At 50.9% G+C, this 27944-nt stretch overlaps 3 protein-coding genes across 9 annotated transcripts in view; 1 reads left to right on the top strand and 2 right to left on the bottom strand.

The window, feature by feature from the left end:
- POMT2 (protein O-mannosyltransferase 2) overlaps window positions 1–3037 on the bottom strand; it is a 43263-nt gene extending 40226 nt beyond the window's left edge. Inside the window, exon 1 of one of the 4 annotated variants that reach the window (XM_057318316.1) lies at window positions 2222–3037. In XM_057318316.1, coding sequence (XP_057174299.1) covers window positions 2222–2679 — 458 coding nt within the window. In that variant the 5' untranslated portion in view covers window positions 2680–3037. Of the gene's footprint in view, window positions 1–2029; window positions 2114–2221 lie in introns of those variants that run through there. The other 3 variants (XM_044391302.3, XM_026519432.4, XM_044391303.3) reach the window with 3 other exon arrangements.
- On the top strand, window positions 2812–12595 carry GSTZ1 (glutathione S-transferase zeta 1). 3 transcript variants are annotated; one of them, XM_026519435.4, is made up of 9 exons: window positions 2812–2944; window positions 5653–5704; window positions 7557–7624; window positions 8119–8199; window positions 8541–8666; window positions 10013–10091; window positions 10649–10701; window positions 11184–11233; window positions 12042–12595. In XM_026519435.4, the coding sequence occupies exons 1-9, from the start codon at window positions 2930–2932 to the stop codon at window positions 12166–12168; spliced, it is 651 nt and encodes a 216-aa protein (XP_026375220.1). In that variant the 5' UTR covers window positions 2812–2929; the 3' UTR covers window positions 12169–12595. The 3 variants fall into 3 exon arrangements, with proteins under 3 accessions (XP_026375220.1, XP_026375221.1, XP_026375219.1); XM_026519436.4 differs by having other exon boundaries at window positions 2817–2922; XM_026519434.4 differs by lacking the exon at window positions 2812–2944 and adding an exon at window positions 3185–5379.
- A 5572-nt stretch (window positions 12596–18167) lies between these two features.
- The window catches only part of TMED8 (transmembrane p24 trafficking protein family member 8), a 39487-nt gene continuing 29710 nt past the window's right edge, over window positions 18168–27944 (bottom strand). For both annotated transcript variants that reach the window (XM_026519427.4, XM_026519431.4), the window contains 2 exons: window positions 27446–27751; window positions 18168–25447 (listed from right to left, as the gene is read on the bottom strand). In XM_026519427.4, coding sequence (XP_026375212.1) covers window positions 25230–25447; window positions 27446–27751 — 524 coding nt within the window. In that variant the 3' untranslated portion in view covers window positions 18168–25229. The remainder of the gene's footprint in view (window positions 25448–27445; window positions 27752–27944) is intronic.

The following is a 27944-nucleotide window of genomic DNA, read 5'->3' as shown; positions in this document are numbered from 1 at the left end:
GGATGAAGGCCTTAGGACTCTTTGACTTGATATTGCCACTTTGGGGTGAGTCAACTTGGAATATAAGGCCAACAAAAAGGCTCAATAAGGCTTGCTGGTCAAATGGAAGTGATATAGCTGGCCTGGCCCTAGAGGCATCTTGACTTTATACGAGGTGGGAGCTCCCACTTTGGGAGAAACTATCTTCCACTCTGCCACCTGAAGCAAAACCACTGGCTCAGTGGAGCCTTGATTCACAGAGGTTTCTCTCAAGATTTATGCCTGGTTCACTGATAGCGTCCACTGGGCAGCAGCAATCATCCAGTCCCAGTGACAACTCGGGAAGGCCAACTGCAATATGGGTTGATGGACATAACCGGCTGAATTGAAAGTCATCACCCTTGCCTTACACAATATTCCTGAGAAACAGACAAGTTCTATTTTTATTGGCTCGTGGACTTTTGCCATGAGCCTAGCTTCTGGTGTACCACCTATAGGACTATATACTGAGAAATGTAAATCACCCCTCTTCAGAGCCAAGACCTGTGGCAAAAAAATCATGGCTGCCTGTCAATGGGACAATCTGGATCACTCATATAGATGCCCACCGTAAAGGTCAGTATTCTGATAAGACTAACTGAAATCAAGCTGCAGATCAAGCTTGTACCAACCATGCTACTGCCATTGCCACCTTGATTCATCAATGCTCCATGCGTGGAAACACATCTACCATCATGGACTGGGCACAAAGTAAAGGACTATAGGTTTCTGAAGCAGAAATTGTGGTGACTAGTGACTCCTGCCAAAAGTTGGCCAATTTATCCTGTAATAAAGGAGGCCACAATGGGGCACTGGCGCTGCCTGCTACAGGAAACTGACCATATTAGGACTTTGTTCCCCTCTCCTGGCTATCATTGGTACCTCATTGCTACTGACACATTTTCAGGTTAAATTGTTGATGATGCTGTTCCAGTCCAATCATCTGACTCCACATATGTCACTGCAGCACTTGAAACTAAACCATGTCATTCCAAACCATCTATAGTTTGACAATAGCGCACTTTTTTTCCCCCAATGGCCACATAATAATGAGCCAACAGTCTAAGTATCTGATGACATTCCACACTCCCTACCCTCCAAAGGCATTTGATATTGTTAAGCATGGAACAATCTTCTCAAAATGATTTCTCACTCTACTTCCCTCACCTCCTCCTGGTTCACACACCTTGGTAAAGCAGTTTGGTCACCTAATGCAGTCATCACCAGAAAGGGTTCGTCTCCTCTTGGCCACCAACTGGGTAATGATCAGGACGAAAGAGGTGGAGGATTATATAAACCTATATTTTGAAAACTTTAGATTCTTCCTGGACTATTCCTGGACATGATCTTTCTCTCCCTCTAACAACTCCAGATCAGCGGAGTAGGGGAGGGAGGGGAGATTCAAACTTAATCCGGTTCGCTGATATTCATCCTGCTTCCTGCCCTGTGAGTAATGAGTCCTTTGTCTCTGACCCATGAGTCTCCTGTCTTCTGCCAGCACTCATGAAACAATAACAAGCTAATTTATTCACTTCCAAGCAGGTCAGCTCAGATAGTTTTTTAGCTGGCTTGCTTTTTGGTCAAGAATTTCCATTTCTAACATCCCCTACACTAACTTTCTGGTCAGGGATACTGACAAAACATGTTATCACTTGTTGGCTAAACAAATTAACAATTTTCAGATTGTGCAAAACTTTTCCTCCTTCTAGCTGGAGACTTTTTACGCTTATCGCATGAAATCTGAGTCCTATAAAATAAAACCTTTAAGAAAACAAGTCTCTCCTCACAAGATGACCCCAGACCTGCTTCCCTTGTCACCATCTCTGGACACACAAACTGTCCCTGCTCCCAAGGATGATTTTCACCTCCCCTGATGCCTGGAAATCCTGCAGATTAGGAACTCAGGCCTTAGGAAATTCTGTACTAAGAATTTCCAATTCTCCTTGGAAGGTCAAAGCCACAATCTGAGAGACTGCTTCCTCGGATCCTAAGGAATCCCACTGCTACCCACCGGAGCAAAAACGACTGGTCTCACGGAATCTGCACCTGGCGGAAAGCAACTTCTAGCAACATGTTTCACCTCCAGCGCAGTCCCGCCCCTCCTCCTGTGTTTCCCGCCCCCTCTATGCCCCCGGGCCAATCAGAGGGCGCATCACTCCCACCCGGTTGCCATGGGACCCACCGAGTCCCTCCTGTCACTCACCAGATGTGCGGCGGCTCGTCCAGACGGTGGAAGCGGGTGGCGAAGGACAGCAGCGTCACCAGAGCCAGCAGGGCCCACCGGCCGGCTGCCTCGAAGCGCCGCGAGCCCCGAGCAGGCCGTTTGGGGCTCCGCGCTGCAGCCTCGGCGGCCACGTCCGGGCCCACAGCCCTAGTAACCTGGTGCCCACAGCGGCCCCGCCGGGGACGCAGCTCGGACCTTGCCGGGCCTTCGCCCACCGCCGGCGGCATCCTGCCCCTCCTCAGGATCGCCCTCCGGCTCGCCAACACGCTCGATCTTGCGAGCCGCCCCGCCAAGAAGTCACCCAGGGGCACCTCGGGGTGCCCTGGGAAATGTAGTTCCCTGCGCCGGCAGCGGGCCCCGGGGCCCCGGCCTCTGGGCTGGGCGGGAAGCGCGGTCGCCGTCCGGGCCGCTAGGAGGCGGCTGGTGGCGCAGAGCATGACGGATCGCCCGGGCCCGGCGGGCCGGTCGGGGAGAAAACGGGCTCAAAGAACTGCAATTCCCAGCAGCTTCGGGAGGGGGGGCGTGGCGGCAGGGCGGGGCGAGCCAGACGAGACCGTAAAGATCATTCTAGTCTAACCCCTCGCTTTACCACGACGGAAGCGCTGGTTCTGACGTGTCGGGACCTCACTGGGCCTCAGTCCGCGACGAGAGTCCCAGGCCTGGAAGAGGGGTGGCCCGAGGTGCGAGATGCAAGCGGGGAAGGTCTGTGCCACGCATCCGGGGAGAGGGGCGCTACTGAGAGACACTGAGAAACCCTGGGGGCGGGGGTCAAAGGTGCGCCGGCCGTCCCCTCCTGCGGCTTCCACAACGCACAACTCCCGGCATGCAGAGCGCCTCGCGGACTCTGCACTGCGCGCACGCGCGTTGCCCGCGGCCAGCTCCCGGCTGCCCGGGGGGCCTGTAGTCCCGGGAGCTTTGGGCCGCAGGCGGCTTGCGCTCGTGGAGTTGCGGGGCGCTGTGGAGTTGCTGTACCCTCGCGCTTCAGCTGTCTCTCATAGTCCCCTCTGCTAGACTTTCCAGACGTCGTCCCTTGCCTCCCTCTTCGGTACAGCGTCGCGTGCTCTTTCTGGCCGTTCGGCCCGACGGGTCCAACAGCGAGGGCCTTTCCGGGTGGTTTGCCGTTTAAGAGAGCTCCTGGGGCGAGTGGAGCCAGTAGCCCTCCAGGTCGTCGCCGTCACCTGGGGAGCTTCCCGGGTTCAGTCTGCACTCCCCGGCCCAGAGCCGTGGGATCATCTTTGGGGGAAGGGGCCCGAGAATCTGCATGCTTAATAAGCGCCCCCAGGAGCCTTTTAAAGTCTTGACTCAAGTTTGAGAACCACCCAGAAAGGTGGCAGGCACATCAGGTGGAATATAACATCACCTTAATAATGTCTGGCCCGCCCGCTCCCGAATGGGATTTAAGGAGTCTTTCTTTCAAAACATGCATGAGAAATGGTTTTAAAATAAAATCTGCTAGAGTGGTCAGAATCCATATTTGAATTGAAAACAAAGTTCTTCCAGGAGTGGTGACGAGGTGAATACTTTACTTGGGCTTAAAACTTGGCTCTACAAGTGCAAAAAGGAACACGGGCTAGTTTATATCACTGGTAAGAGGAAGAGCAGAAACTGCTCTCCATGATGTTTCCTGATGGCCCATAAGTAGAAAACTGGAGAGCAGTGGCATTCCCAGTGACTGTGGTCACCCTTAGTACAGGTCAAGATGGAACATTTAGTAAGTTGGTAAAGCATTTCTCCGGGGATTCTAAGGTAACGTCTGAGGCTCTCTAGTGGTCCCATGCCTCACCAGCAGTCCCTGCCTGTTGGCCCCAGGCACCCCTCCAGCCTGACCAGGGGTATACCTCTGAATAGGGTACAGCCAATTTTGGCCTCCTAAATCCTCCCCTTCCAAGGACACCTGCTGTCTATCACCTGCCCTCCATACCAGGACCATCTTTACTTTCCCCACAAAAGGTGTCTCCTGGAAACCAACCTGGGAGGGCCTGCGTTCCCACTGTGCCCTCGCCCACCTAGAAGACAGAATTGGTAGTTGAGGGACGGGGAAGGCAGGGTCACAGAGAAGTTTGGTGGGCTGAGGGGTGCAGAAGGCAGAGGGAACTTGGGTGAAATGTCTGTAGTCAGAGGGATGGTAGACAGGGGTGATCTAGAAATTCTGTTGTGTTCTCTGGCCCTCATCATATGGATACACATATGTCTTCCCAAAGATTCATGAGTGCTGATTACTGATAACTCCATCCTGGGCCCTGCTTTGAAATGCTGGTCACCCAAGAAGCACCAGGGGGGTTAACTTGAGTCTTAAACTTTAGATTAGAGATCACGCACTTCGCCTCCTCCAGTGTCTCGAGGTAACAAAAATGAGAGAAGAGGGCCAGGTAGGGCACATGGCAGATCAGAGAGGGCATGCCCAGACTGAAGGAGGCTATTCATTGTCTCCTATCAGATGGGAGGAACCCAAGACCACAGTATCTTTTTAAGAAAAAACAGACCATAGGATTTGTATATGAAACAGCCCGATTTTTTAATGTTGGCAACTAATTGAAACATTTTTAAGTACAAGTAGACCAAACACTGCGGGCTGTCCTCCTGTGACCTCAGCTTTGGAGTCAATGGGCATATCCCCCAGCTGCTTTTAGGAGACCAGCTGAGAACCTGGAGGACTGGTAGGTGGTGGGCTGAAAGGAGCACCAAAGCATCAAAAAACTAGAATTCCTGGTCTTTCTGTCCCTGCTGGAAGGAATTCAGCTATCATTTTAAGGCAACCCTTTGTTTTACAGATGAGGGAGAAAAGACTAAGGAATAGAGAAGGCAGGGATCTGCCCAAGGTCATGCCGGGCTGGTTCCTGCCCTGGGACCAGACCTCAGGTACGCCAGCTCTCAGCCCACATCACATGAACTACTGCTTCAAAATCAGGACACCAAACCTGGCTCCACCAGGAACAGAAAAACCTTCCCACAGGTTGGAAAGAGATGCCCTTTCCTACCAGAGTCAAAGTTTCCCTGAAGCCTGTCTCGCCCAGCTTCCCATTGGCCCATGGGATCCACCCCCTTCAGGGTTCCTCCCCCTGTTCTGCAAGTTCTGGGAGAGGGGACATTCCTGAGAGGCCAAGGGTCACCACGACACCATGACTGAGTCTGGCAAGGTAAGGAGAGCACTTGCTGGCTGGCTGCCCCTTTGGGGGCCCCTTGGACCTCAGGGATTCATGACGGCACAGTTTGGAGCTAAGGGACCCCGAGGCCTCTGACCCAGAGAGCTCTGAGTCGGCCTCAGGTGCGGAAAGAGGCCTGGCGGATGGGAAGAAACAGAGCTGGCTTGGAGCCCCCTGGCTGAGTGCTGTTGCCTCTCCAGTGGGCTCTAGGGGCTGAGAATCCCAGGAGCATAGGTTAACGTACATTCTTATCCTGTCTTTCCTCAGCCCATCCTCTATTCCTATTTCCGGAGCTCCTGCTCGTGGAGAGTTCGAATTGGTAAGAGCTGGGCCTCCACCAAGAGCCTCGGTGGGATGGGATGGGGGTAGAGAGAGCCCTGAGTGAAAAGCTGGCCAGGGACGGAGGGGTGTTCTGTCAGACAGGGCATCTCCACCTAGGAAGTCCAACAAGAAGAGAGTGAGGGTGGCAGGAAGGGTGGGTTGTTCTTCCCTCTCCCACACTGCTCTCGAAAGCCACTTAGCAACCACACTTAAAGCGGGCTCACAGAACCCAGAGGTGCTTGGTAACTGGCAGGGAACAGCTGGTCTTCCTCAGTTCTTATCTTATTTCATCTGGCAAATTAAACAGAACTGGCCAGTGTCAACCCCAGAGGCTTCAAGGAAGCAGAACGTCGGGCCCTCCGGTGTGGTCCTGGCTTGACCCTGCCCTCCCTCAGCTTAGCACAGCCCTTGGCAAAGATCATAGGCACCACTCATACCGAGGGAAAACCGTGCTGAGTGTTTTTATGTACATGATTCCATTGGAACCTCAGCAACCTTAGGAGGGAGGGATCATTATTGTCCCCATTGCACAGGTGAGGAAACTGAGGCACAGGGATGTTAAATAACTTGCCCAAGACTGTGTAGCTAACAAGAGGCCAAGATGGAATTCGAACAGCTAATCTGACTCCAGAGTCCATGTTCTTAACGACTGCACTGCGCTGCCTGTCAGATGAGGAGACTGAGGGACAGAGACTCATTAATGCATTAAGCTCCTTGCCCATGGCCGCACCGCTAGCAAATGTGATGAAATCTGAACCCAAGCTGTCTGCCTCCAGGAGGGAGTGGCCCTCACCGGGAAGCCAGCCACCGCGACCCTCCCCCACCCCGCCGTCAGTCACTTGGTATTTGCTGGAATCAGTAGGCAAGAGCGCTGGGGTGCCAGAGGACACATTTCTTCAAGAAGACACCTCCCCTGAGCCCAGAGCCTCTGCCCTAGCGGGCCAGATGGGAGCCACAGGAGTGCTGTCTCTGCAGGGCCCGTGTGGCCCCGGCCACTCGTCCACAAAGGGACTGACTAGTGCTGAGGAGGGGCCCCGTGTCTCCCCGGCTCTCTTCAGACTGCGACGTGTCTCGTTCTCCTCCCCTCACTCCCTTGCCTTCGCCTGAGACCAGCCATCCCCATGTTTCAGTGCACGTGTGCATGTATGCTACACACACACACACACACACACACACACACACACACACACAGTCGCCACTTGGTTGACCCAGTGTTTTTACCCTCGCCTTGCCGGGGAAAATGAGCAGAGGGCACAGAGAGGAAATCTGGTCCCTGGGAGTCACAGCAGATGCTGTGAGACCACCGAAGAGCCCTGATGCTCTGCTTGGAATCGGTAGTCAGCACCTCTGAGGCCAGAGAAAATGGATGGGAAAGGGATCCTTCTCTAGCGGGTGTCACTGCCTGTGTGAGCCCTTTGTGGTCACCTGAGCACCTTTCCTTGGTCTTCGGATGCCTTCATGAGGCAATAATGGCAAGTCTCCAACAAAGAAACCCTCTCGCCACTGTTTACGGCCCTGCAGGGGGCAGAGGTAATCAGGACACTTCCCCGCTGCCCTCCAGGAGCTCCCAGGCTGCCGGGGTGCACACCTGGACAGCACCACCTAGGGGTGCGGGGACCCCATGGGGGTGTGGAGAGTAAGGCTGGGGAGTTCAGGGGTAAGAGAGGCAGAGCGTCAGAGACCTGAGGTGGGGGAATGGTTGGTGACCTGGGAAGCTGGAGAGACGGGGACAGGGCCAGGTTGGGTCTTGATCACCCAGCAGCGTGGGGAAAGAAGCCTCCCTCAGCAGCCTCATGTAGCCCTTGGAAGTAGAGCCAGACGCTGTCCCCTGACACTGCTGTTTCTCATAGCTCTGGCCTTGAAAAGCATCGACTATGAGACCATACCTATCAACCTCATAAAGGATGGGGGACAGCAGGTAAGGAGGCCATCCCCGGGCCACAATGTGGGAGTTGGAGGTCTTGGAGAGGGACCCAGCGGAGGGTGCAGTCTTCTGTCCCCCAAGAGGTGAATCTGCCGGCATTCCCTCAGGGAACTGGGTGGGGGGGCAGGCTGTGCAGCACAAGGAGCCATGGGAAGGACCCAGGTTCCAGGCCCCATGTCACAGCCAGGTCTCTCAGTGCCTGACCCCAGGTGAGTAGGTCCTTGCCCCATGCTGGGCCCTCTGGACATTCCCTGATACATGGTACAGGGAAAAACACATAGCCAGGCCATTGGGGTGAATCCTGGAGCGCAGCAGCCACTAGATCTGGGGATACGGCGTGGATCCCCCAGGCGTCTCTCTGCAGCCAGGGCCTTCCCCAGGGGAGGAACGTAGGGTGGGCCGCAGGCCTGGGGTCTTCCTGTTGGCCTGGTCCTGCTCTAGCCAGCTTGGGCCAGGCTACCTCGCTCCTCAGGGCCTTGTCTCCACAGTTCTCTGAAGAATTCCAGGCACTGAATCCCATGAAGCAGGTGCCGGCCCTGAAGATTGACGGAATCACCATTGCCCAGTCGGTGAGTGCAGGGCCTGGGAGGCCCCTGGTGAGAGCCATGCCCTGAACGAGAGGACCTCACAGCTCTTGTTTGCGTGGCCAAGCGCCTAGCCCTTCGTAGGGACATAATAAGTTTTTGTCATAGGAAGGAAGGTTGGCTGGTTGTTTGGGGGAGGCGAAGGGAGACTCAAGCCTATGGGGAGCCAAGTTTTGCAGGATGGGGGTCCAAAAGGAGCTCCTCCCTTGGGGAGTTTTGGGTTCAGGGGCTTGAGCTGAGGAGGGCGAGGAGGAGCTTGCTGGCCTGTCACTTTGGTCCAGGGGCCCGCGTGCCCTCGCCGTGCCTCACTGCTCCCCTCCAAACAGCTGGCCATCATTGAGTACCTGGAGGAAACTCGGCCCACTCCACGCCTCCTGCCGCAGGACCTGAAGAAGAGGGCCCAGGTGCGCATGATTTCCGACGTCATCACCAGCGGCATCCAGCCCCTGCAGGTGTGGCTGCAGACCCCTGCACCCCTCTCTCATGCCTCCCCTCCTGCGCGCTTACCTTTAGACACACGCTGTGAGGTGCCACAGTGGGGCACCCAGCTTGGGAGTGCGGGTGGCAGGAGGACAGGAGGGATTCTTAGGGGCTTAGACCTAGACCATGTGGCAGAGGGGCAAGGGGTCCCAGAAATCATCTGCCCTGCTGGGTCCCCAGCCGCATTTTGAGAAACCCCAGGTTTTCCAAGGACTCGTCCAGATGTGCTCGAGGAGAGGGAGGGGCCTGGTGGTGGGGTGGGGGGCGGAGGCTGAGCAGCACAGGCCCAGGCCCACCCCCCACCCCATCTTTAACCAGAAGAGCCCCCCTCTCATCTGTTCTGTCTTCTAGATTGGGGAGTCTCAAAAGAGTTTATTTTTTATTTTATTTATTTTTTTTAAAGATTTTATTTACTTATTTGACAGAGAGAGATAGCCAGCGAGAGAGGGAACACAAGCAGGGGGAGTGGGAGAGGAAGAAGCAGGCTCATAGCGGAGGAGCCTGATGTGGGGCTCGATCCCATAACGCCGGGATCACACCCTGAGCCGAAGGCAGACCCTTAACCGCTGTGCCACCCAGGCGCCCCAAAAGATTTTACTTTTTAAAGTTTTCACTGGTTAAAAAAAAAAAAGAAGTATTCAAGTGATTCATCTGTGTTAACCCCTGACTTTGCAAATGAGGAAATAGCCCCAGAAAGGCGGAGGGACTTTGCAGAGTCATTCAGCTAAGTATGCCAGAGCAACCCAGGCCCCCCAACTGTGCACTGTGCCCCCATCCCCGTGTTAGCTTGTCTTGTTTAACAAAGGAAGTTGGGGCAGACAGACAGCCCCATTTCACAGATGAGGAAGCCAAAGTTCAGAAGTGAAATGGCTCCAGGGCTGTAAGGATGGAACCAGAGCCCAGATCTCCTGAAGCCACTCCTATGCTCCTCCTCCAAGCCCCGCCCCTGTGCTGCACCGCACCGCCCCCCCCATGGGGAGCCATGTAAGGGAGATGAGTTGGATGCAGGGGAGATGGGCCTTAGGTCATGGCCACACACTTAAAAGTCACAGCAGCGCCCTGTGCCCCGACCCTTGCACGTCTCTGCCAGGGCCACAAGCTTCCAGGTAACGGACCATTCGAGCAACTTGAGAAGGTGGCTGCTGGGGTCACTCACCCCCTCCCAGTGCCCTAATGGGGAGAGGGGGCTCATGGAGTCCAGGAGAGGACAGATGGACAGCCAGGGGGGTGGGAACTGAGCTTCCCTGAGGGGGCATGGCCGGGGGTCAGGCCCAGCCTGGCTCCCAGAGCCGGTCACTGATTATCCTTGGTTGCATAGAACCTGTCTGTCCTGAAGCAAGTGGGACAGGAGAACCAGCTGACCTGGGCCCAGAAGGCCATCCGTTCTGGCTTTAACGGTGAGTCCTTCCCCCTTCAGGCCACCCTGTGACCGCTCAGAGAAATGGCCCTGGTGCCGAGGGCCCTGGGCATCTGACACAGCCTCCCAGGCTCTTTGCTCCTGACAATGGCATGGGTGAGGGTAGGGGCGCAGGGTTGAGGAGGCAGTAGGGCTGGATGGCATCCAGATCTCGCCTCAACCTCGGGCACTTCCGAGAACCTCAGTACCTGAGGCCCACAACCCTTTGGAGCTGGATGGTCCACACTCTGCCTCCCTGCCCACTCCAGCCAGGAACCAAAGGCTAGTAACGCACCAGCCCATCCGCGTGAGAGCTGCTGCCTTGGCCAGTGGTGGATCTTGTCCCTTCTCGGGGAGGGAATGGCAGCTGGGCTCGAGGAGCCCAGGAGAACATCATCTGTCCCCACGTCCCCATGAACTCTCTCCAGATCTTGTTGGCACATTCCCTCTAGCACACATGCCCCAGCCTGTCACTCAGAGAGCTGCCCATTTCAGAACTGTGGGGGCCGAGGTCCATTCTGTGCCCTGAGTAAGATTATCCGCGTGGCCTCCCCACAGCTCTGGAGCAGGTCCTGTGGAGCACAGCAGGGAAGTACTGTGTGGGAGACGAGGTAAGCCCTCCCCCGGCCTTCCCACAGCAGCCTTCTCCCTCCACCCCGGGGGCAGGGGCAGGGGCAGGCCAGAGAGCTTCTGGAGGAGGCGTGGGGGTGGGGAGAGCACCAAGGTCATAACTGTTGTTCCAGGGCCTCCTATCTCATCCTGAGATGTCTCCTCCCTGCTGGGAGCCCTCAGTGCTTATGCTGGTGGTTTTTAACAAGCACAGTAAGATCCACTGAGACAATCAGACCTCTGGCCACCCCCAGACTTGGTTGTCAGGACAACTGGAACCTGGCCTGGGAGAAGCATGGCAGCTCTGAGGACAGACCCAGACAGGCCCAGGGGGGAGGAGGAGAGAGGTGGGGCAGTGGGGGTGGGGAGGAAGAGCCAGAAGCAGACAGAAATGTCAGGGGCTGGCACCCCAGGGGACACACCCAGTGCAGCCGGTGAGTCGGGGACACACACCCGGATGCAGACCCACCCAACCCTCTTTCAGGTGTCCATGGCTGATCTCTGCTTAGTGCCTCAGGTGGCAAACGCAGAAAGGTAAGAGAGAGCCCTGCCACCGTCCCTCTTCCACCTGGTTCCTCCCCTCAGAATGCCCAGCCTCCTCCCACAGTCAGGCCCTAACTTCAGCTACTGGGGAAGCCTCTCACGCAGACACTCTCCCAAACTGGCCAAGGAGCCCCCTGTGGCAGCCCCCCCCCCCCCCCGCCCCTGTGGCCTGGAAGAGACAGGCGGCAGACATCAGTGGAACGCCCCCTACCAGGCCCATCATGGTCCATCTGATCCTGTCTAGCCTCTGCTCCTAAGAGACGGCGGCTCGCCTGGTAGATACCCCTCGAAGAAACCACCCCAAGAGCCTGCTCCCCCCGACTTGCTGTGTCCGTGCCTGGCAGGGAGCTCTCCTCTGCTGTCGTCCATCAGCCCTTCAGTGAGGCATGAGAGAGCACCTCTGTGGAAGGCATCACACCAGGCCCCGTTGGGACACAGGGGTTATGACACATTCACTGCCCCTAGAGAAGCTTATGACATGGGTGGAGAGATTATCTGTGTATGTAAATGGTGAGCACTGTGCCTTACACGTAGTAGGTTCTCTGTGAATAGCCATGGCTTGGAATAGGAACAGAAGCAGCAGAGATGCTAGACTTACTGCATGAGACCCGCCCATCCGCAGAGCCGCCTGTGAATAAGGTCCCCACGTGGCCGGGCAACTTCCTGGTCCTTCCCTGGTCAGCCCCCAGGGCCTCTCCAGCCTGCCTCTGTGTGTCCCTCGCTGCCCCCAGGGCAGTCTCCCTGGGCCCCGGCAGAACTGGTGTTGAGATGGTGTTAGACAGGTGTTTCTCTGCCACAGGTTCAAGGTGGATCTCACTCCCTACCCTACCATCAGCCGCATCAACAAGACCCTAATGGCCTTGGAGGCTTTCCAAGTGTCTCACCCCTGCCGGCAGCCAGACACACCCCCTGAACTGAGGGCCTAGCTCTCCGACTGTGCCCCATGGGGGAGGGGGCAGGGAGAGGGTGCAGAAGCAGAAGCTGGGGGTGGCTGAACAGGCCTGGAAACAAGCACGCACTCACTGGAGAAGCAGGAGACCCGAACTCCTTGAACTTGGACGCTAGCCCTGGATCCGCCTTCCCACTGAACCTCTTTGTGCCTCAGTCCCCTCATCTGTCCAGTGTGGGTAGGGTGGGGGAGAGGATGCTGGGAGGAAAGGGGGCAGGAACATGATCGGTCGCCTGTGTCGTGGGGCAGTCGTGAAGATGAGGTGAGAATGTAGCCTAAAATGCTTGGCGGGTTCACCAGAGACGTAAGGGAGCCTGCGCGCCTCTTCCCAACCCCGCGGCTGTGCCTGAGTCCCGAGAACGCCCACATCGAAACGTGATCATTAAACTGAAGCCCAGCCTCCAGACTGGTCAGTTAAGGCTAAGTTGCGTTCCAGAAGACGAACACTCTTCTTAGCTGGAATCCCTGAATCTGGGCCGGGAGAGAAACAAGTCCAAAATCCTGCCAGAGAGAATCCGGTCAGATCCAGAAGAGAACAGATAGAAGCAGCAGGAAAGAAAGCATTTTGTGACCAGCCGAGTTCCCAGGGCTAGAATGGTACCAGTAAGTGTTCCACTGGGGCACGGAGGGGGAAGCTGGCCCTCTCAACCCAGTCCCACACCTTCAGGGCCAGCGGCCTCCGGACCAGTCCCAGGAGGAGGCACTTGGAATAAATCCCATCATGAAGGGCCCTGGGAACCGGAGGCAGGCTCCTCCATGGGCAGCGTGACCCGCCACTGCCTGGGCTGGCTCCGGACCCCACCCAGGTAGCAGCTTACCTTGAGGTCCCTTCTGGAAGTGGAACAAGATGACTTCTCCATCCTGTACCTGAGATTTCATTTCCCCTGCATGGCTAAGGCTTAAATAGTGAAATCAGAAGTGTCTGGTTCAAATGGAAGCCACTGCTCTCAGTCGTGAGTCCCATTTCTTCAGCCCTGATCCCAGGGCACCTAGTTCTCCCATCCTCCTGGGCTCCTTTGTGGCCTTTCTTTCCTGAACTTGGGCTCCAGGCTTTAGGGTGACCAAAGCGGGCCACTCTTGCTCCTGAGACGCGCTGGTCCTGGCAGAGCCAGAAACAAGCACAGGGCGGTACGTGAGACAGAGCAGGGATGAGGGCGACTCGGTGGCTCCTCCTGCCCCGCCGCCATCTTTCCCCCAGCTTCCTCCAGACTTGCCTGGCTGGGTGAAGCTCCCACCTGGGCTCTCTCCAGGAAACCTTGACTCAAGAGACTAATCTCAGCCCAGGGATCAGGACTTGCACCTGATTTGGACGTTGGAAGTTGAAGGTGAATAAAGGCCCAGTAGAGTGTAAGACAGCAGGAACCCCTGGCAGAGGAGGCTGGCCCTGGAGAGGCAGTGGGATGGGCGAGGAGCAGTGAGTGCGCAAGGCCAGATGGGGTGCTGCTGCCACTTGCCAGGGAAGAAGGAGGCGGCTGCTCTGCCCCCCTCCGGCAGGCGCTTTTGGGAGCCCAGATGATCGGAGCTGGTTTCCACCACTGCTGAGGTTACCACCTTCCACCCCTTCCTCCTCCCAGTGCCATCTCCAGGCAACAGACAAGAGACTTCTGGGAAGTAAGGGAACTGGATAGAGTCCGCATCCAGGACACGGTACAGGGACAGACAACCTGAGACTGCTTCCCCTGCCCCGAATGATTCTAGAGAAAACTCGTTACACTGAGGGGGTGAATGGGTTTTCCTGGAAGAAAACTGGTGGCTGTCCTTCTCCAGCTAGTAATGGGCTCGCCACCCCTGCCATTCAGTCCATCAGCTTGCAGTGAGCCTTCCCCAGTGACTTCCCCACCTGGGAGCTGGAATGTGTGGCCTTGTGACTGGGAATGTGGCAGACATGGCCCTTGCTCTTCCTGAGCTCTTGTCCCTCACTTCCTCTGGGACGTTTACTTGGTCACTTGGAACTCTCCTGTTCAGCATGCTTAGTCTGTTACCTATCTGCTTGTCTGTCCAATCCAAGATGACTTCTGGGAGTTGCCGTATTTCAGCTCAGGTCTTCTCCTAGACACTGTCAGAGTATTAACTCGAACCGGAGACTCTATCAGCCATCCTGAAACTGGTGGCAAAAGCCTAATGGATTGTAAGGAAACCTAAATCAGGTAAAGTGGTGATACAGCCTCTGTTGTCAAAACATTATCGAAACCATCCCTCGTCTGTTGCACAAAACTCACTTTACATTAATTTTTCTCAAAGTTCCCATAGTTCCGGTCCTCTAGGTCAACAGTTTTCTGGTATATGTCGGATGTACATTGAACATCAGCTGTGGGGGGCTGGGAGGAGAGAGAACAAGTGTTGTGGGTTTTCCTCTGGGCTCAGCAGAGATCCTTGGAGTCCCATTTCTGAGGCTCTCCTTCCTGGGTGAGCCTCCACCCCCAAACTCAGACAAACCCGACCGTCCCCCACAAAAACAGAAATGTGTCCAAGCCAGAGAAACTCACCCTGGGCTCCTCTGGGGTGACTCACCTGGAACGTGCTGGGTTCCTGCAAGCATCCCACATGGATTATCTGCACCACTCAGAGGAAGTGACTAAACTTTGTGGCTCTCGGCTGCACTGGCTTTACGAGGACAGTGGTCCATCTTCCTTTTTTTTTTTTTTAAGATTTTATTTATTTATGTGACAGAGAGAGAGACAGAGAGAGATAAGCAGAGGGAGTGGGAGAGGGAGAAGCAGGCTTCCCGCTGAGCAGGGAGCCCAATGTGGGGCTCGGTCCCAGGACCCTGAGATCATGACCCGAGCCGAAGGCAGACACTTAACAACTTATCTCACGATGTTTTCATAAAGGAGACTTTTGTCTTTTAAAGCTAGAACCTGAACCTCGGAGAGCTCCACACAGCTGGTAGCACCACAGGCTCGTCTCAGGACCGGGGCTGGGGATCATCCTTGCTACCTTCTTCGCCTAGACCTGAGGAGAGTGCCTGGGCTCTCCAGGGCCTACAACGACTTGGGTGTCTCCCGCAGGCTTCGGGGGGCCGGGCCTGTGAGGAAGTGGTGGCATTGGGGGGCTGCAAGACAAGGCAGGCCCAGGCAGCCCCCGCCTCAGGGTGAACTGGGGTAGGAGTGTGTGGAGAGGGGTGCTGGGATGCGCAGAGGCTCTGGCCTTGCCGAAGGACCACAGCTTATGAGAAAGGAGAGCGGTCTGGTTTCTGGGCTTACAGTTTTGAGTCAGAGAGAGGCTGTCACTCTGTGTTCCAACCCTGGGCCCTCCGTGGAGTCCAGGTCACAGCATGGTTAGCTTGACCTGCTGTTGAGGGATGTGGAGACCCGAGACTTTGCTGGTTCCAGCATTGGGAATCCTCCTCTGGGGATCTGTGGCTGGACACATGGGAGACAGGAGAACCCTCTTTATTCCTAGAGGAACTCAGCTGTGCTCCAGGGAGTGAGAGAATTTCTAACCATCTTCCCTGCCTGAGAGCAGAGTTCCCTCCAGCATCTCTAGGGCTGCACTCCTGACCCCCCGTTACCCCCGTGCCGTGCAAGGTGGCTAGCCTTGTTCCGTAAGTGCTTGTTAGATGGAAACCTGTCCTTCCTGTACAGCCATGGCTGGCAACCCCCTCCCCTCCTGGAATGTCTCTCCTCTTTGGGGGCCCTAGAAGATCATGAAGGAGCAAAAATTGCCCTAAGTGCTCAGACTGGTCAGACCAAATGGCTGTGAGACTTAGCAATAATTAGGCTTCTCTAAAGGGTTTTGAAGACTACCTCTTCTGTGACTTCCTGGTCTGCAACTAAGTTCTTGTTTTCAGGGGTCGGAGGTATCTCTCGATTCAAAACCATCACCTGATAAAAAAATAAAATAATAAAATAATAAAAAAACAAAACAAAACAAAACAAAACCATCACCTGTCTAGGGGATATTTTCCAGCAGGGGCCTCTCTCCACAGGCTGAGTGGGTGGTAAAAGTCCTTCATTTCCACCTCAGTTGTCAGGTCTGTGGAGAACAATTGGCAGATCCCTGACTCTGGACGTCAGAGGCCACAGGGAGACCTGTTCTGCAGCCACGGTGGGAGCGGGCCCAGGGGATGACGGGCAGACGCTGGAGTGGCCTGATGCTGCCAATTAGTGCAAAGGGTCTTTCACTGCTTAAGAAGTGGGAAATCCTCCTAAAAGGATGAAAACAGTAAAGAGGAGCTGCCAGGAAATACTTGAGGACAAAGCAGACTATATAGGATTTTGTTCCAAAGCAAAATACATATCCGTTGAGGGAAGTAGTAAGCTTACTGACCACGCGGCTCATACACATACTCCTAAGGACTCATTGTATCGGCTCCTCCTAACTTTTAAACATAACTTATTTGGTTCTCGATTCCAAAGTCACCAGCAGGCATCATTCCACTTTGGGAGAACCTGTGAAGTAACATGGCCGCAGAATTTAGCCAGAACCTCATGGGTTAAAGCACATCAGATGGAATGTCAAGCGCTGCAGCGTGTAATCCCGAGCTGGGTCACGGTCAGTGAAATGACAGGAGTGCCCTGTCATTTTTATTTTATTTATTTATTTACTTATTTATTTTTAATAATATTTTTTTATTATGTTAGTCACCATACAGTACATCCCTCGTTTTTGATGTAATGTTCCATGATTCATTACTTGCGTGTAATACCCAGTGCACCATGTGATACGTGCCCTCCTTAATACCCATCACTGGCCTATCCCAATCCCCCACCCCCTCCCCTCTGAAGCCCTCAGTTTGTTTCCCAGAGTCCATAGTCTGTCATTTTATTATTTATTTATTTATTTATTTATTTATTTATTTATTTATTTATTTATATTTCAGAGAGAGAGAACAGGGAGAGGGGCAGAGGGAAAGGGAGAGGCAGAGAATCTCAAGCAGCCTCTGGGCCCAGCATGGAGCTCAAAGCAGGACTCAGTCTCACGACCCTGAGATCATGACCTGAGCCAAAATCGAGAGTCAGACGCTTAACCAACTGAGCCACCCAGGAGCCCCTGATAGGAGTGCCTTTAAAAGTTAAAAAGTAACCTTCAGTATGGGGCACCTGGCTGACTCAGGCAGTGGAGCATGCAACTCTTGATCTTGCGGTTGTGCATTCAAGCCCCACCTTGGGTGTAGAGAGTACGTAAAACTAAAATCTTTAAAAATGAATAAATAAAATAAACTTCAATGTGTTATGTGTTAGCGGTGACATATTACACGCAGCATACCCAGACATAACTCATTAAAGACCTCTAGATCCATGTAGTCCGCCCGGGCTTTTTACTGGTTGTGCTGTAGTTTGGTGGACGGATTATATTCATTTAACTCACAATTATTTCTAATCTCTTCCTCCTTTATACACCAGCCTCTAAACTATGTTGCAAGGAAAGCAGAGAAAGATCTAACAGGCTTTTCATAGAACCACACATATCACTGAGGAAAAGCTTTCAGTGGTACCCTTCCTGCTCAGATTAGGAGTCTTTGTCATTTTGTAATAAACGCCAGAGACGTGCACAGGCAGCATTTTAAGAGATGTCTAAGACATCTTAGGACGTCATTTTTGAAATGAAAATAGACTGAATTAATATCACCCAGACCGTGTTCATGATTACCCTGGTGTCCAACGTACCAGTTCCAAATTTGAACACAGGAAGTTCATTGGAAAATGAACATCACTGGAAACCACCAGATACTGATTAAACTGTATAATGTTCTATTTAGTGATCATCGCTCTAAACCCACTTTTTCTGCCCTTGGGCCAAACCCGGTTCCCATTTTGTAATACTCTGCCATGAATTTAAACACAGTTGAAAGATCTGTCATTAATCTCATTCTCAATTTTTTTCTTAATTGTTGATTTTTCTTAAATTTTTATAATCAATAGATTACAGAATAATTCATATAGGTTTATAGAATACCTTTTGTCTAGGAGGAATGCAGAGATGAATTAAAAAATGTAAAATGTAAATCAGGTTCATTAAGATAGAACTCAAACGTTTCAGGTGCATAGTGAAAAAGTTTATTTAGGACAGATTTCAAAACTTGGAAGAGAAGACAAAGAGAAATGCACAAAAGCATCACAAAACTGTTACATAATATAAAAACACAAGAACTGAGCTATTTAAAGACCCATAGCTCAGGAATCATCTGTGTATCACAGCAACACATTCAGTGCCACAGGGTGGTAAGAGAAGGTATTTTAAAGGAAAACCCACTCAGCAGGACAAAACGATTGAATGACAATTTGGTACGGAGCTCTTAGAAATCACAGGAAATGTTGACAGCGTTTCTCTGGGGATACGTAAAACAAGATGACTGCAATAAATGACTTGTTGGGCTATTTTCTACTTTAAAGAAAAGACGGCGACACCGTTTCCCTTCCGGACCCCTTTCTGTAACATCAGTGCCAACGCACGGTAGAGAACAGTAAGGAAAGAATGCCTTTGTGGTTGCCAATTGCTTAAATATTGCCAAGAAAGCATACTCATCTTTGAATCAACCGACAGATCTCAGTGCATGGCACCAAACCAGGCCTTTCAGGAATACAAGCTAAATGGCATGAAGTAGTTCGGGAAGTCTGCAAGCACCTCCCTCTCTTCCAAGTATCCTTACCCAAAGTCCGGCTTTCTCAAAATCCATCACTTCGATTACAAAGCAAATTTCTCCTGAGAATTTCAAAATGCTTCCCATCACTAAGGGTGAATGGGTATGCCAGAGTCATGGGTTACAGGATGGCTTTCTCTAGACTTGACTTGCTCTTGAACGTGGCTAAATGGAAATAATTCAGCTTGATTAAATAAAAACAACTTCACTTATGGGACAATAATCTCAGAAACGGATGTCAGTAGAGTTTTTAATATAGAATTTCTTAGTAAAATGTACTAATTAGGACATGAGAGAAGGAATTAAGATAATGTTTTCCAGACGATTCTTGGCCTGAACCTAAAAATCAACAACAACAACAACAAGGAACGTTTTCGACGGAGAGATATCAAACCTGAGTGAAGAAATGAGTTCAGGAAGAGAACTCCTAAAGCTGACTGTTAGCTAAGGGCTCTTCTGGAACCCTATATGCTAGAATATTCCAAACCTAAACTCCAGACTTGCTCATGACCTTATATAGCAACTTTTAGTTGCTATATAGATCATTTCACATATATTATTTGACCCTTAAATAAGTACTTAAAGGGACAGAAAACTATGGAATTTAAGCCTATATATCTAGATTTCTGAGACACCTTCTCCTCAAGTCTCAGGGTAAAGAAGAGCCATGAAATTAACTCTGGTCCACATGCCTGGGGCCTAAAAGAAATCAAAGTACATATAATGGCAATCAGATCATGAGTTCAAACCAGTGACCAGGACCACAAATAATTTCAAAGCCAGCATCTTACTTTTGGACTTAGTTTGTGAGGGAACGACTATTTGTAAATGAACTCCATCCCAAGGCTCTGGGCAACTGGGTTTTCTTAGCTTAATGACAATAGATTCAAACAGCAGGGGCTTTGTGTGGCATTCGTGGCTCAGGCAGGGACAATGCAACACTTCAGAGGGAGCAGTGATTTCTGAAATCCGGCCACACGACACTTAGCAAAGTTTCTCTCACCCTTTGGGTCCCAAATCCTGCCCGAACCTCAGAATCTAAATAACTCCGTAGATATCAAAGGAGTGCTCACAGGTGCTGGATGGGTTAGACAGAGCAAAGGGGTGACACTGACCATCACCAGGTACCCACTGAGCCAAAGCAGTGTTTTTCTGGGTGCCTCCCCCTTCTCCAGGAAAGCAGCCACCGAGAACCAACTCCCAGGCGGTTCTTCTACTTCTGAGAACACTGAGGAGCCCCAAACTCACATTACAGTTGCCTGTATAGCCAGTGACAGACAACAGTTCCTGTAGATGGAAGGCTTGCTCTATTTATTACTCAACTCAAATAATTTGTTGTCTTCATCAGTATCTCACTGACACATCCTCCTTCATTCACTTGGTGAGGTTCACAAGAGTTCCAACTGACGACTAGACAGCCCCACAAATCTCCCAGCTATCCCAATATGGGACTGTAAGTCACAATCCCTCCCCGGTCCTACTTCTAACGGAAGCTGACTGCCTTACCCTCTCAACAAACACTGTTAATCAATTCTGGTTAATCAGGTAAACAGAGGCCTTAGATACCATTCTGCCAATGCTAAACAATATGGTAAATAATCAAGACATCAGAGAGAAATGGAGGGAGCCTACTCCCTCTTTATCTCTCAGTTATATGGAAATAAGGGCCCAGGGACAGGATTCTGTGTGAAGACTGAGTATTTGGCCATGAAGATACTCATCACAGACGGCGTTGCTGGAAAGCACCCAGCTTGTGATTGGTTTTAGACACCCATTCCCTACTTACTTCCCAAAGAATCATGCATCATGGCTCCCTGAGCACAATCCAACGCACAAAGAACGCAATGACTTGCTCTCTAAAGAACATAAATCCCTGAATGTGCTACCGCTCACAACAGAAGAAATGAAATGACCTTCCTTCCAACTCACCTTCCAACTCTCTTCAACCACTGAGATTCTATAGTGACGGTGCTCTTCCCTTTTCCAGCCAATTCAGGTTTCCAGGAGTTCTACACTGTTAGCCAGGTGGAAAGAGACTAAAGACCTTTAACTAGTGGACCTTTCAGGCCCAGGAGAAATTCTAAATGTTAGCTCTTAAAAGGGAGAACAAACTAGTCCATTTACGGCTGTGTGTATGACCATCCCACAAAGATTACAGAAGATGGTGAGTCCTACCCCTTACAGGGAGGTCAGCCTAGAGGGGCACAGCTTGTGGCTTGAGGCCCTTCTGTGATTTGGTCAAAATTAACCAATTTCGTCCCTTTCTTGGCCACAGTCGAAACCAACTGGGGCTGCAGGGCCACAGCTGCACCCCCTCCCAGCCTCGTGCTAGTCTCACCACCCTTTGCACGGCACTGGACTCTAAGACCCAGAGAATAGGGAGGTGAAATGCAGCCGTGGGTCAGGGGATTACACTTAGTAGAGGAGACCTACTCACAAAAGATTCCTAAAGTCGATTCCGTTGGAAAAGACAGCAAAGGGGGTTGGTGTTTCTCCAACAAGCACAATGAGAACCAGTAAGCTTCTGGCTTAAAGAACAATTCCAACTAATGACATACAGACAAAGAACTAAACAAAATTGGGATATGAGCAAAATTTCAGAATACATTTGACAGTTTATCTCTCTTCCCCTCATTTTATTGTTTTTTTTTCTTACTATCAATTTTAAAAAACAGTCCTCAAGCTTCACAAAACCATTTCATTCCTGCCCTCCCTCACCCTCCACTGAAACAATAGTCCTTTATGTAAAGGGTAGGGTCACTCAACTCCATACCTTAGAATTATATACCTCGGGGTTAAAAGGCAGCTTTTTGCAGAAAAATAGTCTTAAAAAATCAATATAAAGATACACTTTAGGATGTGGGTTTCACCCAATTCTTTCAAAGAGGAACTGGGTGGGGCTCATCAAAAACATCTAAACTCAGATATTTTCTGTAACTGGTTTTACAATAATATCTAATCCCATTGGTTAATAAAAGACAGAGAACTCTCAGATTTAACTCTTTCGTATACACATAATAAGGGGCAATATGTACTTTTAAAAAGTCTGAGATTTCCTTTCTTAAGTAATATTTTTTTAAAGTGCATGAATTATTAAAAAAAAAAAAAGAAGCAGAAGAAGAATGGCCTTATCTCAAGTTGTTACCTACTTCCATCACAAAGCTATTCATTGTCTAAGGATAGAGTTTTAAGTTCGGAGGTTTGAGGACCTGTTGTAAAGCAACAGATTAAAGTCCTTCTAGAGTAGCCTCCCGGCTCCCCTCCCTCCAGGGTGCCAGTTCGAGAAGAAAAGAGTGAAGCTCTGGCCTGAGGAAAGGGGAAATACAGCAGGAGTTTTTGAAAGATGGAGATCAAGAAACATTTTTTTTTTTTAAATGTGGGAGGACCATCTTCCAAGTAACTCATGCTGAACGAAACAAATCTGCTAAAAAAATCAGGGGTCCTCTGACACAGGAGAGCTGATGTCTGTGCAGGGAACACACTTTAACTGGACACTTGTCAAAAGGAACAGAATGGGAGAATCGTTTTTGTTTTAATGAATTAGCAGCTTATAATTTTAAAGCCTATGTGGTGGGTATAGCTAAGGGTGTTTACTATCTACTTTTAAGTTCTCTGTTTGCTGAACATTTTTCGTGATGAAATGTTAGAACAAATTAACACTTTAAATAGGTCTTCCTTTCTAAAAGCTCCAACAGTGTGGCAAGGCTAAACAAACTGAAGAAATTGAAGAAGCCAGCCGCTCTGTGTAGAGAATTTCAGTCTCTCCCCCACTACAAAGCACTCTCTTCCGACTGTTGGTTAGTGTTTATTTGTGCTCTGGAGAACAGGGTGAGACAGATGACTTTGATTTCATTGTTTGGTTCGATAAACTTGGGCAGGGAGAGATTAAGGAAAGGACTACCACTGAGGATTTGCTGGGCTGCGAAATTCTCACTAATTACATGTGCTTCCACAAGTAATATTTGGTCCCTAAAGTTTGATGATTTCAGAAATTTAGTAGAAGAGGGAATGGATCAGATAGTGACAATATCTTCTTGTAGCCATTTTGTGTGAATGGGACAAAGACACGCCCGTGCAGGATGAAATGTAACCATGTCCAGGACTTCAAAAGTGCCCAGACAATAAGAGGCACACAGAGGTGATGGGAACAGGCCCCTCCGGCTTCCCTGGTGCACCAGAACTAGGATGCCGAAGAAAATAAGTACCGAGCATCTCATGGCAAAAATAAACGGAGAGTGTTGTCCTGGGGTGCTTGCTCTGGCCTGACAGCTCAAAGCCAGAAGTTAATAATAAACAGGAACAATAAGCAAGGCTTGAGCTGACTAGAGAACAGCTCAGTAGAAACTTCTTTTATAAGGATTATTCTCACTTAGCTAAGGCGTGACTCAACTTCGGCGCTGAAAGAGTGCTCCCTCGGCTTATCTGATGATGACATGACGCACAGCGAGTCTGCTTTTCGTGGCTCAAACAGTCACTAGAATAATTTCTAATTTCTTACAAGGTAGATGCATTTTGGCCAGTGTCCTCTACAAAACGCACTGAAATAGAAGACAAGGGAGGTAAGGTGCTGCTCAGTCCACACCATCCTGTCCTACTTGAGGCTCTGCTCCCAGGACGACACAAAGTACAGGCTGTCTGGCCCTTTGTTCCGGGACACAGATTCGACTACAGAACTATGGTGAGGGGCCCTGGTCTTCGAGTTCCTGCCCCCCTAGCGGGGGGAGGCTTGGCGCAAGACACCTGCAGGAAGGAATGGGCCAAAGGAACCGTCATGAAGAAGATGACCCCTCGGAGTAGGACTCTGAAATCCCAGAATCAGACGATGTCCTGATTGGCAAGTCAATTCCTCTGCACTCCATCTGGGCGATTGGGCCGGATCCCTCACAACCTAGAATTCATCACAGGGGGTGCCAGGGTAAGATGGTATCATCCATCTCAGAAGGGCAGATTCCTCCCAAAGCATCCCGGGACTGACCTGCAGGAAGGGAACATTGTCACTTCCTAACATTTCCTAAAATCGTCATCTGACTCCACGGAAGAGGGGGCCTCAATGGCTCAGAGCAGACCGAAGCCTTCTAAGAAACAGACAGAACTGTCTCAAAGGCAAAATGAAATGTGCTACAAAAATAAATAAAGTAATAAATAAATCGAATTATTCCTCAAAATTCTAAGGCAGTAACAGACTCGACACAAGGAATAAGAAACAAGGAGGCACAGACGAGCACAGTGGTGCCTTCTGTGCCCGAGGCCCTGCGCTGCTGCTCCACTGATTCCCCCCCCCCCAGCACTCCAGCCTCCGGGCTAATGCAGGGGGGAAGGCAGTCGCATGCAGCGGGGGTGGGGGGGGGGTGATGCAAGCTTTGGCCTGGTAAAGAACAACTCCCATCAGCAGTAACAGTGAAGTTTCATTACCTTTTCTAAGAGGCTTTGAACTCCGAAAGCTTGAAGCCCTCAATGCAAGAAACTAAATCCAGAAACACTGGAAACCCGATGGGTTCTGAAGCAAAATTTCTAAATAACACCCCTACCCTAAAGATTAAAAAAGAGTGGTGGGGAATCGGGAGTGTTGTATTTTTTTAACCTTCTCTCTCAGATTATACCCCTTCTTCTTTGATTATACAAGAAAAGTAATGCAGTAACACTTGACTTTCAAAGGTGTGGATTCTGAGATCAATCCAGTACCTACTTCCCACCTTTTCCCCTCCAACCCAGCACCCTGGCTACCGGCCACGACCTCTTGAAGCAGGAAGTGATGGAGGCGGTTACCCCCCCCAGATGTTAGACTACGTGATCACCACTTTAGACGGCATGGACGGTCTTGCTGTAAGGGCACGGACACAGACGTGGGGAAAGGCAAGAGGAGGGCAAGAGGCAGAGCCGCAAAATCGGGACCACTGACACCCCTCCAAAGGCAGTGAGGGCTCCCGGCCTGTGCTACAGACCACGAAGAACCAGCAGGCGGGAATATGGCAGTGGTGAGAGGCTGGACGGAGCTTTCTCCATCCAAGAGGCTGGGCTCCTTCACGGACAATGTGCTTTTCATCCTCCAGAACTTTCAAAAGGTGGAGAGTGGGTGCCACTGAACACATCTGCAACAAAGGCTCCGGGAGAGGAGAGAGCAGCAACTGGAACACCCTGGACCCAAACAGACCTGATTGTAAACGATAACACCCAACCTCCCTTTAGGCTTTTGCCTGACGGGGTCCTTCACAGAGGGAGTTTTGCTGGAGTCTGAAGCAAGAGGAGTGTGAGTCAGGGACCACAGAACAGGAGCACTACACCACCACCTGCGGAAGCCAGGAAGGGGGAAAAGCTACGTGGGGTCAACAGTCAGGCATGCCAGGCAGGACGTGAGGGTCGGGAGCCTCATGCTCAACTTTGAGCTCTTGCCTATCCAGAACAAGAGGCGCCGGCTGTGCGCCTGCCCCGGCCCCGCCTCCTGCGCCAGCGGGCCTTCAGCTCGTGTAGTAGATGTGGAAGTACAGAGTCTTGTTGCGGAGCAGGGAGTAGGAGTTGTCAAACTTGAGCAGGTAGATGCCCTCGCCGGGGTAGTCGTGGCTGCCGGCCTGCACGTCTCGGTGGCTGTCCCGCCGGTACACAGGCATGACCTCCCCGTAGCGACCTCGAAGGGAGCTCCTGGAGCCTCTCTCCACATCGCCAACGGGGACAGGGTCTGTGTGAGCAAAACGGCACGGTGTCTGGGTGTGACTTCAGAGACAGAATAAGTCCGATCTCAGGGTAAAAGAATGGACCAGGTGACTTAGGGGCTTTTAGCCAGGGAGATGCTCTTGCCCTCCTACAGGACTTGGAAATGTCTGCTGGCCTTCTGACCATCCCAGCAACTAGTGGGTGATATTGGCATTCGGTGCCCAAGTGTCCAGGAGCACTTAACATCCGGAGAGTACCTGCTCAGCAAAGAAGCGTTCCACCCCAAATGCCAGTGATGTCTCCACTGAGATACAATGATTTAGCCTTATAGAGCCTATTTAGTTCCAGAAGTGTCTGGACATTTCTAAGGGTGAGAAAAGATACTTATTTTATTATTTTTTTAGATTTGTTTTACATTTATTTATTTGAAAGAGAGAGAAAGCAGAGAGAGAGAGCACACACAAGTGGGGTGGGGGGGAGGGGGAGAAGCAGACTCCCTGCTGAGCAAGAAGCCTGATGCGGGGCTCAATCCCAGGACCCCAGGATCACAGCCTGAGCTGAAGGCAGACACTTAACCAACTAAGCCACCCAGGTGCCCCTATTTTATTTTTTTAAAGATTTTATTTATTTTTTTATTTTAGAGAGAGAGGAGAGAGTGTGAGCAGTGGAGAGGAGCGGGGGTGGGGGGGGGAATCCCAAGCAGACTCCCCGCTGAGTGTGGAGCCCGACACAGGGCTCAATCTCGGTACCCTGAAATCATGACCTGAGCAGAGATCATGACCTGAGTTGAAACCAAGAGTCCGATGCTTAACCAATTAAACCACCCAGAAGCCCCAAGAAAAGATATTTAGAAGGAAAGATTCTGACATCTTTTCATTCAGCAGGAAAAAGAAACAGCTAACAGAGGTAGGAAATACAAACACACTGTACAGAATGACCTACAACTTCTACTTGGCCACCTGCAAAATAGCAAATTAAGACATGAGGTTCTCCTGCCTAAATACCTAAAGATTTCCCTGCAGACTTGCTCTTCCACGAAGAAGCAAGGGACTGATTTTAAGATTATATAGAAAAATCAAGATGCTTGGAACCTACTTACAACCTACTCTTAATATTAAAAAACAAAAAAACAAAGAACAAAAAAAGCCTCAGGGTCATCCTAAGTAGGCACTGCAAATAACTGGAATGGAGCACAGAAAGCACTTTGAAAACTGCTCTGGGCATGTGCTGTGCTCCAGGCATATTTTGCAATATATACAAATATTAAATCATTATATTGTACACATCAAACTAACATAATACAAAATTTTTTTTAATTAAAAAAATACTGGGGGTGGCTGAGGGGCTCAGTTGGTTGAGTGTCTGCCTTCAGCTTAGGTCATGATCTCGGGGTCCTAGGATCAAACCCTGTGTCGGGGCTCCCTGCTCAACGGGGAGCCTGCTTCTCCCTCTCCCTCTGCCCATCCCCCTGCTCACGCTAACTCTCTCTCTCTCTCTCTCTCTCAAATAAATAAATAAAATCTTTAAAAAAAAAGCTTTAAAAAGAAAACTGCTCTGGGCATGAAGAAAGAAGTAAACAGTAGTCAGCCAACTGTGACAGTTTGGAGGCGAGCACAGTTAGCAAACTGTAATCACCCGGTTTGGCTCCAGACTAAAAATGGTAAATATCCCAAACTATGAGAGAATATAAAATAATCTCAAGTTTATACATGATCTATATATGGCAGCAATGACCCACCCCTTTCCTGCCCACCTCATCCCTGTCCCCAAGGAGATGTTGGGGACATAGCTAGGTACTGATTAAAAAGCAAAAGAAGCTTTCCACCAAGGCACCAATACCATCTCCACCAGAATGTCTGAGGGTCTGACTTTGGCCTACATCACTCAGTTTAACTTACGATGCTGAAAGAGATCCCTCATTTGCATTCTAAGGAAGAGGACTGGTATAACACAGGAAATGGTCACTAGAAATTGGGTTGAGCCAGAAAAAGCCAATCGCAAATTACGTTAAAATTAAATTTACCTTCCATCTCTTCCTCCTCTTCCTCGTCTTCATCCTCATCCTCACTGGAATCACTGACCTGCACAGTTATGTCAGTGCTGGTTACAGGGGTCCAGTCAAAATAAACTCCAAAGCCAATGTCATAGTCATCGGTCGCAAACTCCCAGCAAACACGCTTCCCCTCTGGATGGGTAGGTACCCGGATGGTCACCACTTCACCCCGCTTCACCACCAGACGGCTGTTCTTCTCTTTGCCCAGCTTGCTTTTGAATTCCTTCATCTTGGCAAAGGTCCAGATGCACGGAGGAGCCATCAGAGGTGGGGATACTGAAAAGACAGGCAGCTCACTACTGAGAAACTAAGAGGAAATGCAAAGACATCTGGCATTTGGTTTAGGGAGGGTGTCGTGGTCAAAGCCCTTCCTTCTACTTCCTGGCTTCTTTGACTGCCTTTCACAAGTCACCTTCTCACTTTCCTTCCATCAGTCTGCCTGCCTTTTTTTTTTTTTTTTTTTTTTTTT

The sequence above is a fragment of the Ursus arctos genome, unplaced genomic scaffold (assembly GCF_023065955.2).
Source record: "Ursus arctos isolate Adak ecotype North America unplaced genomic scaffold, UrsArc2.0 scaffold_25, whole genome shotgun sequence".
In the NCBI taxonomy this organism is placed as follows: Eukaryota; Metazoa; Chordata; class Mammalia; order Carnivora; family Ursidae; genus Ursus; species Ursus arctos.
The sequence above is the reverse complement of the archived record's forward strand: the minus strand, read 5'-3'. Positions and strand labels throughout refer to the sequence as shown.

Coding starts and splice junctions, on each gene's coding strand:
- GSTZ1 (XM_026519434.4), top strand. Junction 10,092..10,648: donor CATCCGTTCTGGCTTTAACG/GTGAGTCCTTCC, acceptor GCCTCCCCACAG/CTCTGGAGCAGGTCCTGTGG. Junction 10,702..11,183: donor AGTACTGTGTGGGAGACGAG/GTAAGCCCTCCC, acceptor ACCCTCTTTCAG/GTGTCCATGGCTGATCTCTG.